General features: G+C 28.8%; 1 protein-coding gene across 2 annotated transcripts; it reads right to left on the bottom strand.

The window, feature by feature from the left end:
* Positions 1-2,004: 2,004 nt before the first annotated feature.
* Positions 2,005-7,874, bottom strand: LOC112720453 (U1 small nuclear ribonucleoprotein 70 kDa). 2 transcript variants are annotated; one of them, XM_025771393.3, is made up of 11 exons: positions 7,670-7,874; positions 7,462-7,571; positions 7,129-7,243; positions 6,969-7,048; positions 5,903-5,978; positions 5,754-5,818; positions 5,604-5,666; positions 4,216-4,297; positions 3,981-4,140; positions 3,368-3,436; positions 2,005-3,158 (listed from the first exon to the last, which is right to left on the bottom strand). In XM_025771393.3, exons 2-11 carry the CDS (start codon positions 7,561-7,563, stop codon positions 2,471-2,473), a joined length of 1,500 nt encoding a protein of 499 aa, XP_025627178.1. In that variant the 5' UTR covers positions 7,564-7,571; positions 7,670-7,874; the 3' UTR covers positions 2,005-2,470. The 2 variants fall into 2 exon arrangements, with proteins under 2 accessions (XP_025627178.1, XP_025627179.1); XM_025771394.3 differs by having other exon boundaries at positions 7,696-7,869.
* Positions 7,875-21,050: the final 13,176 nt, after the last annotated feature.

Below are 21,050 nucleotides of genomic sequence, written 5' to 3'. Positions count from 1 at the left end.
GTGTTTTTGGTTTGGATACGGCGATCGTCTCTTGGAATTTCCCAGGTCGAAGTCCGCTTTTGATGGCATGGAGGTGAACTTCAGGGTCGAGATCAGGGATGCTTATGGCGACCTTCGTGAAACGAGTCATATAGTCTTTCAGGCTTTCATTTGGTCCTTGCTTAATTGTGTTCAGATAATCCGAGTCATGCAGATAAATTGCGGAGCCAGCGAAATGATCCTTGAATAGCTTGGTCAGCGGTTGGAATCGCGAAATTGAACCTACAGGCAAAGCACAAAGCCAATCAAGTGCAGGGCCGTCCAAATAATTTGGAAAACAACGACACAAAACAGTATCAGATGCACCATTGACGATCATTATTGATTGGAATTTCTTGATGAACTTCTTTGGGTCTCCGAGCCCATCGTAAGGTGTGAGGGTCAATGGCAAAGTGAATCGCCGTGGTAATTCGAAATTCATCACGTCTGCCGTGAAAGGGCCTACGAGCTCGTCTGGTTCCTCATTTTCGTCCCATGGCTGGGCATCCTCGACTTGAATGGTCTCAGATACATGAGTAGGGTTGGAGTAATGTTCGGCATCCTCTGGCTGAGGTTGACGATTGTTGTTATTTTCAATTCGGCCATTGTTCAATTCGGTGATCTGAGCGGCCATTCTCTGATTTTCTTCTGCCATACGTTGATTTGCTTGTTGCAGCTCGGTCACCATTCGGAGAAGTTCGGATGGGGTAGGAGGTAGCGCGTCAGCCATAGGTATAGGCGGAGGAATCGAGACCAGAAGAGGAAAAAATTTATCTCTTCGGCCCCACGGTGGGCGCCAGTTGTTCTTGCCTGTAGAATAGGTCGGTTCCTCGTACGGAACGTCAGCCGAGCTATATCTTTGGAAGGCTGCACTGCTAACTCGTATGTTCCGAGCTTTTCCTTTCAACTTGCGTAAGTGTGGAAAATGAAGAAGAAAAGGGGGGGGAGTGTACCTGCAAAGGCACTCCAATGCTTAAGTCAGTATGAGATTCAAGTCGGAAGTGTCTGAAAAAGATACTTCTACCTTGATTTTATATGATCAGTTCTTCATCAGTAACGGCTTCTCCTCAACGTCTGTCTTGGTGAGGATTGATAACGTATCTGGTCATTATGTCGTCCTTTATTCGGCGGTTTTGATCCATAACGTCGGTTTTGCCGAGTTATTGCTCATGAAAACCGTATTTGTAATGTGTATTTATGGCCGAGGTGTGACGTGTGATGCCGAGTTCTGTAGGTGTAACGACCATATCAATAAGTAAAATGCATTATTTTCTTTTTATTTTTTTATTTTGGATTATGATATGTTTGAAAAAAATTTTGTATTGAAAAGCCAATTGTGCTTTTAAGAATTTTTTTTTAATATTCCCTTGTTTGATTTTGACTCATAAATTTGTTATTCGTTATCCAAATATATTTTTCATTACTTAGTTTATTAATATCATTTTTTTATATAAGGATTTTGACTTAATTTTAACCCATTATTTTCTCCATTTTTCTTTAGTTTTGCATTCTTCAGTTTATTATATTAGCTTTTACCTTTTTTTCAATAGTTGATAAAAGTGTGACTATCTCCAACTATTTTGCATTATTTTTCAGAAGTCATCAAAATTGTCGTATCTTCATTTTTCAAATCATCAAGTAATATTCATTAAAATAATGCAAAAAATCGTGCAGTTAATGTAAATTTTATAGTTGAAAATCGTGGGATAAAAATATTCAAACTTTAAATAATATTAACTGCACTTAAATTTTCACCTTAAATTAAATTATATGTTTGAATTAGTTTGTCATTTGAACTACGGGATTAAACTTTGCACGGGTCATTACTCATGTTTGGGAACTAAAATCAAGATAGACAGAACAGACTGCCAATTGTCCCAAACCATACATAAATTGGTAGCTTTAATATTGCTTTTAAGTTAAACCGGTTGAAAACTTTACAAAACTATCGTTAGTCATTATCGTCTCTGGTAATTGACAACATAATTTAAGCAACATCTTAGCTCTTAGGTTCCATACATTAGCAAATTGATGCAGTTAACTGAATATAGCAATAAGCATGTCTACAGACAAGTGCCAAAATAAAAATTTCAAACAACTGTTCCCACAAAAACTGAAATAAAACTAGGCTTTCTTAAAATGTCTGAACAAAAATAAAAGCAACAAGTACTAATATTTTGAAGTCCACTTCAACAAGACACTTGGAAATCAAGGCAGCAGTTGTAAAGCTTTCAATCTAAGACAAGAAAATTAACAAAATACATATGGATAAAAGCAGCACATGTTCTTCTGATGTGTTTAAATCATTCCAAGCTTTAATCCATCAATAGTTGCAAAGAAGCCAACCAGGGCAACCAGATGGACACCAAGTAACCATAACTAGCTAAAAGGGCCACTGAACTGAAAGCAATGAATATTACCAGTAAAGTTGTGATGCATGACGCTCAAATTCCTAGTAATCGTACTCCCTAGAATGGGACCTCACTGATCGATGGTATTCACGGTCCACATCTCGATTTCTCTCCCTTTCACGGGATTCAGATGTTGCCCTCTCAGTGGGATAGTCATCTTCCATCCTATCATGATCGGGATATCGACTGTAATGGTTACCGCGATCATCCCCATCATCATAATGCCCGCGTCTTTGATGATGCTCGTAGTGGTCATAGGAATCAGGATTATGGTCAGGATCTGCATGCCTATGTCCATGTGCAGATTGATTGGACCACCCACGATCATCCTCAGGTTCGTAGTCACGATCTCTTTCACTATGATGATCTATATCATGTTTCAATTCATGATCATAGTCTGTTTCCTTGTCATGTGACTGTCCCCTATCAGTTTCCCCAACTTCATAATCCCTATCCCTGTCACGATGACGATCATGCTCACGACCCCGGTCGCGATCTCTATCTCTATCTCTATCACGATCCCGACCACGATCACGATCCCGACCTCTATCTCGATCACGCCCACGATCTCTCTCTCTCTCCCTATCTCTGTCCCTATGCCTATCCCGGTCTTTGTGGTGCCTATCATCTCTATAATCACGATCCCTTCCCCTATCACTAGAGTGTTCACGCGACCGCTCCTGTTCTCTATCTCTGTCCTTACCTCTTTCACGCGACTTTTCTCTGTCCCTAAACATCAGCAAGTAGCAGACTTGCAGTTAATTTAAATGGGGTATAAAAATTTTGAACTTAAGAATTTTTAAAAAATATGCCAAGAAACAACAGCATCCTTGCCTTACCAAAAAGATAATGTGTGATCAGCAGTAATTTATCAAATGCCAAAAGCAAAAGGATAGGAATAAAGCAGAAACATAGCAAAACACTACTGAAACTCTTACCGATCACCATGTCGATCCTCACGCACTCTAGGTTCTTCAGAACGAGAAGGTCCTGACTGCAGCTGATCCCTGAACAAATAAAGTTTATATTAGGGTTTCACTTCAACAAGGATATATAAAAAGTGACATTAAAAAAAAGACAGGCCAAGTATGATTATTTGAAATCTCGGGTTTTCACAAGTTCAAAATAGTGTAACTTATCAGGTATGGCAATACAAAAGTCAGCAAAAAATATTAACTACAGAAAATTTCTTGAGTTGCTTAGATCTTTTAATTTCAGGAAAAGAGTCGACTTATACTTCTTGAGGAGGAATGGCTAATTATGGGTACTGTCAGATAGAAATTTTACTTGGAAGTCTATTCAGATATGTAACCATGTGAAGAAAGACAAAAAATTCCAAGCTAGAAAATCATAGAATTCCAATGTCTGGCCAGGGGAGGATTTTCATAGTGGCAACTGCAGACAGTTTCTATCAAATACAATACCCGCTAAATTTATAACTAAGAAAAGTTGAAACACCTTACACTGGTTGATATTCTATATCAGGACACTTAAAGAAGCCCAAAGAGGTGAAAAAATAAACAATGAATGCTGTCTTATTAGACCATTTACCGTCCAGAGTCATGTTGATTAACTTCAACCCCCATTCTAGTAGTGCCAAGCCCACCACCCAGACGGCGAGGTCGCCAATTGGGAACAGTCCTCCCACGTTCAACATCCACAAGCACCCTTCTGCCCTCAATTTTTCGACCATCAGCTTGTTTATAAGCAGCTGTATAATTAACAGTGTCAATGAAATGTAATATCAACAATAATGACAGATCGATAGCATAAAACCAGTATGAACCTTTCATGTCTCTTGTGTGAAGGTATTCAATGAATGCATAACCCCTGGGCTTATTTGTCACAGTGTCAGTAACCAATCGAACCTAAATCGCAAGAAACCGGAAAGAAGAAAAACAGTAAGACAGCTTTCTGGCATTCAGATCTAAAGAAAATAGTAAAATGATGCTCCCTCACCTACAAATTAATTAAATTACAACTAAATGAAAGACTAACGTTATAATCCTAAATGGCACGGCAGACTGGCACATTGCCTAATTAGCCGTGCTCACCTTTGAATCACAAAGCTCCCATCGCAAGATGCATCACCACCAGGAATAGTTGCAGATAAACTGATCTTTTGGGGGGGCCAATTAACAAGTAGTTGACTAGCATCCCCTTACCAGGGATATTTATTTTAAAATTGATAAAATAAAACAACCGTGGGTAATATAGAAAATACCATGACATCTTCTCAACAGCTGATTTGGTTTTCATTGCCTTTAAAGCCAAAAAGAAAGTTTTAGCAACATCAAAAATAGGCTAAGAGCTTAAACAAAAGAGGAAGAGATTACAATACTCCCGACATATTTTTACCCAGTGCAGGGAAAGAACAGAAGTTGTCAGTCTCCTTTTCAAGCTCGAAAACAAGGCCAAAGGCTCAAATTTGCATCATTGCTCTGCTCAACTAAAATACCGTGCAGGAAAGCAGGACGAAGTGCTTGAAATGAAGTTGGTTGGAGTTTTAAAATAGTTTACCATTTGTAGAAGACAATGACCAACCCTTACCAAGGATGATACTTAGTTGCTGCTAAAGTAATTTCTATATACCCCCAAGCATCAGGAACTAAGAAGATACCTATCCACATATATTAACAGGGGGGCCAAGTAGAAAAGAACTAAGGAAACCACCCAAAAAAAATAATAATAATAAATAGAAAGAAAAAAGAAAGAAAGAAAAAAGGGTTCAACAAAACTTTGGCCGAATGTTGTTATCGTTCCAAAGTACCTCAGCAATGACAAATTAAGTCAGATAGATGCATATTTATACCACTGAAGGCTTGAAATTTGGACATGGGCAGAATAGGCTAAAAATAATGTATAACTGATTAAATTCATTACACAAATTGCCAAAACTCACAAGACAACTTTAATTGCAAGAAATAGCTTCTTCAAAAGAGAGAAAACGGTTGTGAAAGATATCCTACTCAAAGTTAATTAGGAATTCTATATTATATACTTGCATATAGAAATTGTGAATCTAAAATTAGATTTTTCAAAGTTCATAACATACAAAATTGTCAAACAGAAGATATAAAACAAGAAAAAAAAAAGAGAAAGAAAAATAAATTGAGAATCCAAAACATTTGCTACTCTTACCAAATCCCTTTGGGGATACTGAAAAATACCTACCCGTTTGATTGCACCATATGACTCAAACTCCCTTTTGATTCTGCTCTCAGTGGTCTCATAACTCTGTTAGAAGAGAGAGCTAGTGAGATATGGCAATTATGGCTAAGCAAAAATTTCCACAAGGATACTACACTGGAAAATATAACTTACAAGTCTGGCCACGAACAAAGTTTTGTATGGATCTCCTGATACATTTGGGTCGTTGTGTGGATCATCTGCAAAGAAGCAGATATAAGAGCAATGTTCAAAGAATACAAATCAACAAAATTAACATAGTCAAGACAGTGTAAAATCATCACATTTCTCAAGCTCCTCAGCAGCCTTTGCTGCTCCTTTCTCTAGTCTTAGCTTGTGTACCCTTTCTCTTCTTTGCGCCTGAGTTCATCAAAATCAATCAAGTACCTATCACACATTACGCTCTGGAAAAATATATAATGACATTTAAAGTATTCTACGACTTGAAGTCTCCAATTTGGACATTCAAGTTCTATAAACAAAAACAATGGATATTCAATAAGCATGCATTATATAATGTCAAACCACTAAACATTATAATAATCATCAGTCACTTGTTTATATATAAATATGAACTAAAGAAGCATGCCAAGACAGAAATTGATAGGGTATGCTTTTTGTTATTAAGTTGTTGCAGTATTCAAGGCTTCAAGCCTTGCTAATTTTTGTTCCTAACATTTATGATGCAAGCAAATGCTGTTTCGGAACATCACCATGCAAGACACCAATTTGCTACAACTAGAAGAGGACAAAGCACACGAATAGTTATATATTTAATACGCCCCCTCACGCAAGAGCCTCTTTTGAATTTTGAAGGGTGAATCAGCATAGGCCCATTTTTGCCTTATGCTGAAATTCAATCTTTTGTGATAATAAGGATTGAACTCTAGACATTTGGTCATAGAAGATATTATATCATCTCATCATTCATAAAACCACTTATTCCAAATGCTTAAATTCTTACGTAAAGACACAAGAATGACTATATATCTAACAAACATATTTCGAAGTCTTGCAAAATGCATTGCATAACCTAAATTAAAAAAACTTGTAGATCATGACCAGATAGTGGATTAATTGATTAAACAAGACTCAGGATACAGATTAGTTACAAAATAATAGTAACAGAAGAGATTGTCTCGAGCATTAGACAACACTTCTTGGCAAGGCAAACTAACACAAAACAGAAATCAACTTCAAACACACCAGTAATAAAAGAAAACTAAACAGAAACTCATTGCATAAAACCGTCCATACATACCAGGTGCAACAACCACCCAAGAACATGAAATTATGTACAACACAATAATATTGATCAGAATTCATTAGTTCAATAGAACAGAACATTACAGGAGTCTCGACTACTGGTTTAGGAGGAGCATATTCCGGATCGGCAGGCTCTGCGAACTTACTCACAAATTGCGCCATCCCTTGTGAAAAATAAAATAAAGTAAAATAAACAACTATCGCATAAATATCAAACACATGCTACCAAAGAAAGATTAAGCACCAGTTAATGGTGGACATTTTCTTTTCTCCGGAGGAGGCTTATACTCTAAAGGAGGCCTAGGCTCAAAAAGCTTCAATAGATTCGCTGTGAGACCAGTTGGGTGACTCTGTCCAATCTGCTCCATAAAGAAATAGTTAAAACTTGAAAACGGTACCAAAAAAAAAAATTCTGCAACCGAGAAATCGTATATAGACTTAGTCACATGTTGAAATCTAGGGCATTGATGAAACAAATTTTATTATCTCTAGAAAGGTCTTCAACATAGAAAATTAGGGCAAATAAATAATGGAGTTATTATGTGTGACGAAGGTAAATCTTGATGGAAGAGTTTACCAGCTTGAGCTGAAGGACGTTGGCGCGGTTCTGGGCTTTGGTGCGGGCCTGAACGGCGGCGTTTTGGTTGCGCATGAGAGGATCATTGCTGTAGTCTCCCATGGATGAGGCTGAAAAGAAACGAAGGAGATCGAACGGAGAGTAAGAGGGAGAAGCAACGGACTGAGAGATAACAAAGAAGAAACGGAGAAAGAGAGATGTGGCGAACCCAGCCAGAGTCAGCGTCGAACTCGCCTTTCACAAACGGAGAGAGAAAGCGACGACAGTGACCAGTGGACGAACGGAATGCTTGACGAGAGGAAGAATGAGTCCCCGAGTGGTAAGCTAATGAAATGAAATGGTACCCAAGGTTGACAAAAATATGTTTTAAAAGATTTAAAAATATAATAGGGAAAAAAAAATACCTTACAATCAGAAGGCGACTTTTGTATTTAAGTTTATAAATGAGCTAATCACTTGAAGAACGTAAGTATATTTGATTTTGATTTTTTAAAAATATTTAGAATAAATATACAAAAATTAGAATATTTAATTTTTAGATTTTTGTAATTCTAATCTTTAGAAAACATAAAACTAAAATTTACTTGGAATCTCCATATTTTAACAATAATAAGATTTTATTGTTCAAATAATACTTATAAAAATTATAAGTAAAAATTATAGCAAAATCTAATGTCTAAATTTTTTAAAAATATATTTAATATATAATTATTTTTTATATTTTTAAAATTATTAAAGACTTATTATTGTTTATATTTTTTATTTTATAAATAAAATAAACTTTTCAAATACCATTTAAATAAGTTAGTCTAATGTTTGTAGTAATATTTTAAGAATGCGTTTGGAACTTATAAGAAAGTAATTTTCAAGTTACGTTCTAAATTGGTCTTAAAAATTAGTTATGCATTAAAATAATCCTCAAAATTCTAATTATATTAACTATGTCTCTTAAATTAGTAAAAACTAGTGTATATTTTCGTATTCTGTACAGGTAATACATAAAATTAAAATAAAAAATATATATTGTAATTATTATTATAAATATTTTACAACTTAAAAGTATTAAAAATAACTAATATTTAGGATAAAATATATTTTTTGTTCCTAAAGTTTGGTAAAAATTTTAAAAATGTTCATAAATTTTATTTTGTTTTAATTTTGTTCCAAAAATTTTCGATTTGCATCAAATATACCATCAACGGCTAAATTTTCAAAAAATTTAAGACTAATCTAACAATAATACATGAAAATTATGCTTGATTTGCTTGTGTTGAGGGTTGTTCTTATGATATTGTTGTTGAATTTATCTTTAATTTTTTGAAAAATTAGCTGTCAGGGGTATATTTAATGCAAATCAAAAACTTTTGAAACAAAATTGAAACAAAATAAAATTTAGAGGTATTTTTGAAACTTTTGTCAAACTTCAGGGACAAAAAATATACTTTACCCTAATATTTATTTTAATCAATTTGGATTGATTGAATGATCATCTTATTTGTTCGGTTAAGTAAATATTTGGAGTTCGAATCTCGTCTTGTGTGTATAAATAATCAATTAGTTAGCGACAGATTCTTAATAAATAGAGCATCAATATGTGGTGGATTAGTCGTCCTCGACTTGCTGAGTTAGGAATCCGTAGAAAAAAAATTGTATTTGTCTTTAAAATAGATTAATTTTTCATTAATAGCAATACTTATGGACTTTTGTCTTTTTGAAATTTACTTGAGACAATTTTATTCGTTGGTATCATATTCATTTTTGAAGTCAAAACAATATAATCAACATTGTTACTCGTTAAAACTTCACATTTTATGAAATAATTTTTAAATTTTCAAATTCATAAACTTATATCATTACAAAAGTTATTAGATCGATTAATATTTATTGGTAACATGGTGTACCGAAATACCATCGTTGAGTATTAGTTAGTGTGAAGAGAAACCAATAATAACTTTTGTTATTCAATATATAATTTATTCTATTGAAAAATAAATTAATATTTCCTAAACTTGTAAATACATTTTCTTCTAATTTCTTACACCATTATTTACTATTAAAAAATAGTAAATGACCATACTATCCTACAATATATACGATGTACAAAGTAATTTTTTATCTTGAAATTAATTCTGGTTAGCAAGAAAAAATTTAAATATTTTTTTATTTTCTTACTCAAATTTAAATTTAAATTTAGAATTGATTAACAGCTCATCCTTTTTAAATTTCAATCATTTAAATTTTAATTACCAAAAATTGGATTAAAAATTAATTATAAACTTAATAATCGATAATATATATTATATTAGTACATATATCCAATGTATTGATTTTTTTTACATAATTAATGTATAATTTATTGAAGATTGATTTATTATCCAAAATTTTTTTCATAAATTTTGTAATATATGAAAATAATGATCTTATTTTTTATTATTATTTAAGAAATTTTTCATAATTTTTAATTATGTAATTAACTTTTATTATTATTTTTATACTAAAAAATATCAATTTATACTATTTACATATTTTTTCACTACTAATAAATAAATAAGTATTTGTACTATTATGTTTATTGTCTTAGATGATGACTTAAATTACTTATTTTGTATGTTAAATTTATTAAATATTAAGATGAAAAAATTGTTGAATAAATTATATAAATAGTCATTATAGAAAAGAAAAAAATTATATATCATATATAATAATCCTTGATATATATAGTGTCATGTATATATTAAGATTATCTATTTTAATTATGTGAGTAATTATTGTTATTTTCATTTTTTATTACATTAAAAAATAATATTTAAAGCTAAAAAAGAGATAATTAATTTTTTCAATTTGAATTAAAAAATGTCTTATAAATATATCCAACTTTTATATATACTAAGTGTTATAATGTTAAATAGTTTAGTATTTGTTATAACAATGACTCAAAATATTAATCCAAGATATATTTGGGTCTAGTAAGACCTCAATGCAAGCATGATCAACTAAAATTCATTGTTAGGGTCCCAAATTTAACTTAAGTTCATTACCTTAAAGGGGAGCGTGAGAAGCCCCCATTCCCATCCCTCATTCCTATTTAAAAAAAGATGTCTGCGTTCCTTCTTCGTCATTGCAAGTTTCTGTTTAATTATCCCTTAAGGAACGCAGATCTTCTCGGATATCTACGAATATTCTTTAAAAAATTTTGAAAAAAATTAACACAAAAAGATATAATATAATAATCATAAAATAATCAATTTAATATAATTCAACACAATTTATAACATATTCATTATGAAAAATAACATTTTAAAAGGAGAAAACATAAAAACATGTTGCAACATAATAACATAACATAATTTTTTGAGACGATACTGAGCGACGTAGTGACGGACTTGAGAGGCAGAGAAAGTGAGTTAGAGAGAGAGGATCGAGGCCGAGAATGAGTTTGGAAGAAAAAGAAAAAATTTAAATTGGAAGCAGAAATTGGGGTTACTAAATTCAAGAAATGAATTTATGTATATATAAATTAGGATAAATTAATAATTTTATATTTGTGTATATTTAATAGGTTCCATAGAGCGGATACTTATGTCCATGTCCTCATTAGGGGTGGCAAATGGGAAAATCCGCCCTGTCTTGCCAAAAGTCCGCCATCTAGTGGGTTGGTCCGTCCTGCCCCGCCTAGTAAGGCGGTCTTGAATTTCTCCCTCGGTCCGCCTAATGGTAGGCTGGCGGGTTGGCAGGATCTCCTTTTTTTTTTATAAACCATTAAATATTAAACAATATATATAATTTCACAACAATTGCAATAAATTTATAATTTCTAAAAACATAAAAAATTATAATTTTTAAATTCACACACATTAAAATTTTAATAATTATAAATATGTAATAAACATAATTATAAACAAAATTTTTTTAAACAAAATAATAAAACCAATATTGTTCAAACCAAAACAAATATTATCCAAAATATATAATTAAACATCTTCAAGTTTATAATTAATCAAACATAAAACGTAATCCAAAATATAACTTAGAACATCTTCAATTATCATCTTCATCATTTCGTAGATCAATAATATAATAGAAATTTGTAAAAAAATGGTCCTAATAAAATAAAAGCTTGGCCCAGCGGGGAAGCCTGTCCTACCCCGCCCCCGCCCTGCCGAAACCCATGGATTAAGCGGTGTGGGTTAGGCGAGCTTTTTAAGTTTGGCGGTCTCAAAATTCCATCCCAACCCGCCTTTTTTGGCGGGTTATGCGGGCCAGCCCGACGAGTTTCGGCCCGTTTGTCATTCCTAGTCCCTATCCTTTTTCGCGTGGCAGGTCATGAGGATTTCACGAGTCCCATCTAACTCTAAAACGCGAGTGATCCCTGTAAATATCCATTTTGACTGTTTTTGTTATAATCAGAGTTTAGGTTATATCATTTTTATAAAGTCACATGTATCCTTGTTATAACAATATTAATAGAAGATAAATGAATAAACACTAAGTTATTGTTTGGATATAAGATGGAAAATAAGAGAAAAGAAAATGGAAAGAAAGAAAAGTATATTTTTGTGTGTGTGTTGTTTAGATAAAGCAAAAATGAATGGAAAGAAAATAGAGGAAAAATTTTCTTTTACTTGGATGGAAGGAAAAGTAAGAAGAGAAAAAATTATAATAGAGTAAAATTATATTAATATTTTTATATATTATATATAAATTATAATTCAAATGGTAACTCTGTATTTTTATCCATATTTGCACTTCTGCATCAGTTTTTTTCGCAATTTTAAAGAGAAAAAATTTACATGACCTCCACCTGCACTGTTATATTTTTCATTTAATTTTTTTGTTGATCCAAACAACGAAAAAATGATTTTTCCATCCATTTTTTTCTCCAACATTTTATTTTTCTACAAATTCTTCTAATACAAACAATGCATAAATAAGTCACGTTTTTCATATATATAACAATAACTAATATCACATATTAGGTTAATTTACGTTGATAAACTAAAGCCACCCTAAAATTATCAGAATCTTCCAAATTCAAAAACATTATCTAGTTGTCTCCTTTTACATTTCTATATAAATCGAATTTAATAAATTTGAATTAGGGTAATAAATAGTAAATCGAATCTATAGGATTCGAATTACTTGACATTATGATTCGAAAGTAAATTGAATTCAAAGAATTCGAATTATGTCATCCCCTACTAAATCAAATCTATAAATTTCGATTTATGTGGTCCATGCTAAATCGAAGTAATAAGGTTCGATTTATACTCACTTAGTAGCAATCCAGCTCATTTTAAATTGAATCTCCTGCGTTTGATTTAGTAGCATAGATAGCATCCAAGTAATTCGAATCTAATAAGATTCGATTTACTACGAAAACACATAATTCGAACTTCATAAATTTGATTTACATAGATATGTAAATTGAGACATGCACGTAGCCTTTTTTAATTTGGAGGATATATGTAAAATTGGTATGCAAATGGTTTATAAAGGTGATTTACCGTACCCCACATATTATATATTGTGAAATCATAATATTTTGAGAAGCGATATATAGACAACCTAAAGGTTCATAAGTCTGAAAAGTTTTAGGAAAAATATATATATAAAAATTACATGTTGATCCATAAGATTTTTTAAAAAAAAAAAATTTGTCCATAGTATATGTTTAATAACTTTAAAATTATATATATGTTATTTATTTTATAGATTTTTATTTTATAGAGATTTATAATTTTGTTATCGGCGATGTTAGTGATTATAGAGAGATTTTTACCTTTAAATAAATTATAGAGAAATTAAAAATAAAATTAGTTGCTTTTTTCTGACAATTTATTTAGTTTTTAGTTTAAATTAAAATTAAATTATATATTCAATTTATATTTGTTTGTTTATCCTAATGATTTTATATAATAGATAATATATTTAACCATGTTTTGAAAGAAACTATTGACTTTTATATAATTAAAAGTTAACTATGAAATTAAAACTAAAATGAAGTGAAACACAATAAATATATGAGGAGTGAAAATAAAATAAATAATTAAAAATAAGGTAATAAAATAATTAAAAAAATAAAAAAGACTAAAAATAATGTATGTAGTTAATAAAAATACACTGTAAAAAAATGAGTATAATAAATAAATATAAAAGATAAAAGACAAAAATTAAGATATATTTTTATTAAAAAGTTCAAGAAAAACATTGTGAAGAAGAACCTATTAATCAAGTTTTATGAAAATATTATAAAAAATTTAAAATGTTAGTAAATAAAATATTATCTCCTTTAAGAACTATTAATCAAAATACATAAAAGCACATTAAGATTCCTAGATATAGAAAATAATAAGAAAATAATTTAAATTAAATTCATTTATTTTTTATTTATTATTTATTAAATAATTTAATATTTATTTAATTTTGGTCAAATCAGATAATATAATTGATTAGTTATAATTAAGGGCAATTTACCTAAATAAATAAATTGGGTGAAAGCTTTACTCAAATACCTTTAAGAAAATGTTGTATTTAAGTAAAGCTTTCACCAAATTTATTTATTTGGGTAAATTGCCCTATAATTAATGTTGTTCACTCTAATAGTATAATTGAAACATATTAAAACTCTAAAGGTAAAAATTAAAACTAAATGTTAAGGATAAAATTAAAATAAAATTGCATTTACTATCTTGAAATTTTTTTTAATAAAAATCTCATTTATACATCTTTAAAATGCATCATTTTAATACAATGATATTTTTATTAAAAATAAAAATTATGATAAATATTTCATATTTTTATTAGTAAATTATATACAAATATTTTTTTGAAGCATATCACTTTTATTATATGAAAATAACTTAAATACCTTTAAATGTGATAATTGAAACATATTAAAACTCTAAAGGTAAAAATTAAAACTAAATATTAAGGATAAAATTAAAATAAAATTGCATTTACTATCTTGAAATTTTTTTTAATAAAAATCTCATTTATACATCTTTAAAATGCATCATTTTAATACAATGATATTTTTTATTAAAAATAAAAATTATGATAAATATTTCATATATTTATTAGTAAATTATATACAAATATTTTTTTGAAGCATATCACTTTTATTATATGAAAATAACTTAAATACCTTTAAATGTGATTATGATAATTCATTAAGTATTATATTTTTTGCTAATTTATATTTAATAATTTACCTCTAACTTTTAATTATAGTAAAAATGTAAGATATGATGCCAAAAAAAAAGCTAAAGTGACATAAATTTTTTACTAACAAAAAAAATATTTTTTTCATTTTTTAGACACGTATCTATTTTTTAAAGTTATACATTTTAATTTATATAAATTAATGACAATTAAATATACAAAAAATACTAATTAATAAAGAAATAAAATTTAAGTTAAACATGTTCTGAATAAATTGAAATAAAATAAAGACTTTTAATTATGATCATTAATTATAATCACATATATTTACTTCAAAATTTATACTTTAAAAACTCAGTATATTAATATTTTGTATTTTTATTTTTCAATTTTAGACTATCACAAATATTAGTTACTCTCCAATAATAACAATACTTTTAAAAAATAAACATAATTAAATGATCTTAAAATTATATAATAATTTTTAAAATAACATAAAAAATATATATACAATTACCTAAAATATAATATTTGCATAGTAACTTAAAAAATATGATGATTTTTATAATTTTGTGTGGCTATCTATATAGAAGACCAAAAGACCATAATTATCCAACAAAATTAATTTTATTTATTGCGTTCAATTTGAATGAGTAAAAAATAATCTTATTTTAGTTTAGTCCTTAATTCACATGATTTAAATTTAGCTCAATAACTATAATTTGATTTGATTTAATTATTAGTAAAAAATATCTCGATAACCTATTTTATTCATAGATTTATTATTTTAATGATTAATTAATTAATCTAATTAGTTAATTAATACAGATAATTAGTATAATTAATTTAGTTTAATAAATTAAAAAATACTAACAAAACACTAAAAAAATAAATTAAAAAATACTATCAAATCAAATTGATATAAATTATAATAAATTATGTGATATTTAAATATCTAATCAAATCAGTTAGTTGATATAGTTAATTTATCATAATAAATTGTATTTAATGAGTTAAAAGAAACAAATCGCTAAACATTCTCATAAGCATGTCATGTTAACTCCATCGTTAAGTGCAGAAACCTAATTTTTATATAATAGAATAGATAATAAATAGAATATATGAGAATATGATATGTGACATATTTTAATTATGAAGTTGGTATTATATAATCGATTTTTTCTGAATCCTTATTGCTTGTTCGTTGCTAATTTTTACGTAATTACTTAATAATTTCCGCCTATGAAACTATCAACTACCTAATATTATGATTTAATTAATAAAAATGATGACACTAATATTTTTTCATAAGTCTTGTTATTATTTATAATTAGAAAATAGCCATAAATAAATTTATTTCCTTAATGAATGTTAATTTTGTTGTCAAATTCTATATTACTTTTAAAATTTTAGCGTAATTGAGTCCAACTCTACATTTAATTTTGAAATAAATTTACTTGAAAAAATTAATATGTAAATCACATTATTATTATAAAATTACTTTTTAACATAATTAGTGGTGCTTATTTGAACTATTAAATTTAGCTTTTAATAATATTAAAGTCAACCTATTTTATTATCTTGTGCCTTCAAAGAATTTACACGACTGACATAAAAATATAACAATTGAAAAAAATTATTACAATGGGTATATTAATTTTAACAAATATTCTTCTATCTAATACTATAAAAAATACATTGGCCATTTTAAATTGCTACAGGTCAACTTCCATCCACAGTAGTAGAATGCCTGAATTGAGATATATTCATCAAACAAACAATCAATAAAACACTCATCCATACTTTTTCATTTTGGGTATATTTATATATAAAAGAAATTATACATAAAGAAAAAAAAAGAAGAAAAGAAGAATTGAAATAGTAAGAGCGATAAAAATTACTATTCTTATAATTTTGTGTGGCCATCTATATATAGTAGACCAAACAACTATGATTATCTAACAAAATTAATTTGTATTTATTACACGCAACTTGAATAAATAAGAAATTATCTCATTTTAATTTAGTCCTTAATTCACAGTATTTGAATTTAGCTCAATATATATGATATGATTTGATTTGATTCAATTATTAGTTGAAAATATTTCAATTACCTATTTTATTCATAGATTTATTATTTTAATGACTAATAAATTAATTAATTAGTACACACAATAAATTTAGTTTAATAAATAAAAGAAATAAATTAAAAAATATTAACAGAATATTAAAATAAATAAATTAAAAAATACTACAAAATTAAATTAATATAAATTATAATAAATTAAATGATATTTAAATATCTAATCAAATCAATTAATTGATATAGTTAGTTTATCGTAATAACTTGTATTTAGTTAGTTAAAAGAAATAAATTAAGAAACACTTTTAGAAGTATGCCACTCAATTCTATTATTAAATGCAAAAATTAGATTTTTATATAATAAAATAGATAGATATATTACGGTACTCCCTCAACCTTTTTCTGATACTTTTCCTACCACACTAAGGCTGGGTTTGGTAAAGCTTTTTTAAGAGGTGCTTGTGCTTTTAAAAAGCACAAGCACGTCATTTTGCGTTTGGTAAATTAAAAAGCCCAAGTGCTTGTGCTTACGGCTTTTAAAAGTTAGGGGTGCTTTTGAAAGCACCTAGGAGGGAGCTTTTCAAAGCTGGCTTATGCTTACCAAATTTTTTTCATTTTCCCGCACGTATTTTCCGCTATTATATTGTCATTAAAATTCTCGTATATTTCTAACTTCTCATCCTAACCTTCACAAATTCTAACACAATCTTCATATATTTTTTATTTTTCAACCTAATCTTCACAAATTTCAATACAAATACATCTCTATCACATATTAGGTATGAACTTCTATTTATTTATGTTATTTTTTTTTTTTGCGTTAATTTTATATTTTTTTAGTAGATCTATTATGTTTGTTTTTCTCTATTCTTTGAAACGGGAAGAGGTTGATCTGGTTTATGAAAACCAATCATAAAATTTTCTTTGCATGAACATTAGTCAAAATTATAATAACAACATGTATATACATATGTAAATATAGATATATAATTATAAGAGTAGTTTATTTGAGATAAGTGTCCTATTTTTTGTGATCTATAAAAGTGAGCCAATATATATAGGTGGGTAATGAACGTACCCAGTATTAACATTGAATTACATACAAATTTTATTATTGACTAATGATAAATCTATTTATATTAGTACAGAGAATAAATCAAGTAAATATGTTAATTATTATGATGCTTATATAATAAAATAAATACTAAATATGTTAATTTAGTATTTTTAGTAATGATGTTTAGGATAAAATAAATTTTTATGATACTTATATAAAATTTTAAAGTTAAAAAATAAAAGAATTTATTTATTATATTTATGTTTATTATGAATTTTTTAACAATAAAAAAAATATATTTATGTTTATTATATTTATGTTTATTATGAATTTATGTTTATTATATTTATGTTTATTATATTTATGTTTATTATGAATTTTTTAACAATATAAAAAATATATTTATGTTTATTATGAATTTATAACAATATATTTATGTTTATTATATTTATTATAATTTTTTTAACTTTTAATATGATTTATATTTATTAATTTTAATAAAATAAATATTATTTAAATAATATTAATTAAAATTATTTTTAGATATATAATTATTAAAAATATATATTATTAAATTATAATATTATTTTTTAAATATATTTATTTTTTATATTTTTTAGTATTTTTAATTATTTTTTAGTGTGTTATAATTTTTTATTATTATTATTATTTATGATTAATTTTTTTAATTTATTCTACTTAATGAGATCAATAAATTATATTATAAAAAGATAATAATAAATATAATACACAAAAATTATAATTATAAAAATATACACTGTATAATATCAAACAAAAAAATTAACAAAAAATAAAAATAAAAAATAAAAAAAAGATAACTCATAAAAAAGTAATAAAATTTTCAAACATAAAACAATAACATGTATAAAGAATAGGGTTGATAAAAAGAAATTAAAAAAAATGCAAAACTAGTTAATAAAATGCAAAAGCCATGATTTGTTGTTTCTAATAAATATAGATTTGAATACAAAATTATTTTTGCGTTTACATGAAGAAAAAATAGTCAAATCAGTACTTTTTACTCTTGAAACGCAAAAACAAAGGTACCTTATGTCTCTCACTTTCTTGATAGTCTTTTGTTATTTCTTTATTGTTGTAGCTAGGGGTGTTCGAGACGGTTCTGGATCCAAAACATATTTTACTCTTTTGTTATTTCTTTATTGTTGTAGCTAGGGGTGTTCGAGACGGGTCTGGATCCAAAACATATTTTACTGAGTTCAACTTTATTTTTTATTGATATTATTTTCGGATCAAATTTGGACCATTCTTCGAATAACTCAACCCGCTTCAAAATTGTATGTCATGATTAAAATATATTAATAATAAAATATTATATTTTTATGCTTTAAATAATATTTTTTATATTATATAATTTTTTTTGTTTAAAATAATTTATTTTAGTATAAATAATTATATATGATGTTTCGTTTAAGGATGTACGTCCGAGTTATAGCTTGTAGGCTTTCAACTCCTCGAGCGTTAATGAACCGTTGAGGTTGATCCTTGGAACTGGAATTCCGACGTGGAATCTACAATAAAGACTCCGAAACACTCAAGTCAGTAAATTCCTTAAGGGCTATGAAATAAAGAATAAATAGCAGTGGAACGAGTATTATATTCTTGAGATTGTAGTGTTGTTCCCTTTGGGGAGCTGAGTGATCCTGTTATATAGCCACTATTAGGTTAGTCTTCACGATGGCTTGCGGAGGTGGTTCCCGTATTACTCGGAAGACTTATCCTTGATTTCGAATATTTGATTTGGCATGGGAATCTCGGTTGTTAGCGTTCTACCGAGGATTTGTTGGTTGCGTGGTATACTCGGTCAATCCTTTTGTAGCCGAGGTTGTTAGTATGGTACACAGCCCCCAAGCTTGTCCTGTAAAAAACAGGTTGAGCTTTAGACATCCTTGGTGGGTTTGTATGAGAGGATTGACTGTGCGAGCCCCTAAGCGCAACATGTTTTTGTTTTTGTTTTTTTTTTTTTTTTTTGGCTTAGCTTGTGGGCCTGTGATGGTTTCTGTAATTATTTTTTATGGCGTTAGATCCGGAGGAGACATGTGAGTGTTTGGAAGTAGAATAGTTAGTGTTACTTTTTCTTGTCTTAGTAACTTCCCTCCCTCGTATACTTTTGACTCTTTACCTTCTAACCTGTACTATTCGAAGTGGAAAACTATGAGTAAGAAAGGTGAGTAAGTTTGTCTTTTGTTGTTTGTTTATACTTTCGCTGCTGTTTGTGTTTGTCGTGTTATGGGTAAGAAAGAGATGGTTGTGGTAGATGAAACTGATCCTTATAGTTGGGTTGATAGTGACGTTATGAATCGTGTATCTATCTTTAGTTCCGTTGAGCTGGTGTCTCAGTTGAACGAGTCTAAATGGATAAGAAATGGGAAAAATCTTGAGGTTAGGTTTTTACCTTGCGGTGATGGTGACAGAGTTTGTGAGCGTGGATCCAATTGGTCATATTTTTATATCCATACTTGTATGTTGATTGAGTTGGGTATGAGACTTCCTTTCACTGATTTTGAGTGTGGAGTGCTATTGCAGTTGAACTGTGCACCAACACAATTACATCCTAACTCATGGGCATTTGTCCGAGCTTTTGAGTGCTTGATGGAGTATCTCGAATGTTATCCTTCGTTTGGTTTATTCTTTTCCTTGTTTCAAACCAAGGGTGTATGGAAAGGGGGTGGGTTAACCTAAGTAGTCATCCATGACGTAGTGTGTTCAGTTTGTATAAACAGTCATTTAAAGATTTCAAGAAAATGTTTGTGAAAGTTGAATTTGGTGAGGAATATTACCCTTTCTTTTTGAATGATCTATTAGAGGAGAGATTTCCTGTTTTCTAGTCCTCCAAACCTAAGCAGATTCTTGATTGCGAGAATAGGGTGAAGAGTGAGAAATACCTTCTAAATTTTTTGATGTCCGTTATGTCATCATCAGAGTTGCTTTCTATACCTAGTTTATTGGCGCTTAAAGGAGATAGGGAAGCAATGGAGGAGTATCTAGGTCATCTAGGTTTTGCATATTTATCTGTGTGTTATAATTTGTGTGTTATTTTAATTGTTTTCTATTCACCTTGTAGGTGAGAAAGCTCCCACATTAACTACAGCTAACTTGAAAGCTTTTGTGAATAAGGCTAAGAAGAAGGAAAAGGAAGGTTCTTCTACTAACATGCTTAAAACCGGCGAGGGGGTGCTGTGAAGCAGGATGTGGTTTTAAAAAGGAAAAGGGGGGAAGGATCATGTAGAGTTGTTGATCTGTCTGATT

The sequence above is a fragment of the Arachis hypogaea genome, chromosome 11 (assembly GCF_003086295.3).
Source record: "Arachis hypogaea cultivar Tifrunner chromosome 11, arahy.Tifrunner.gnm2.J5K5, whole genome shotgun sequence".
Lineage (NCBI taxonomy): Eukaryota > Viridiplantae > Streptophyta > Magnoliopsida > Fabales > Fabaceae > Arachis > Arachis hypogaea.
The sequence above is the reverse complement of the archived record's forward strand: the minus strand, read 5'-3'. Positions and strand labels throughout refer to the sequence as shown.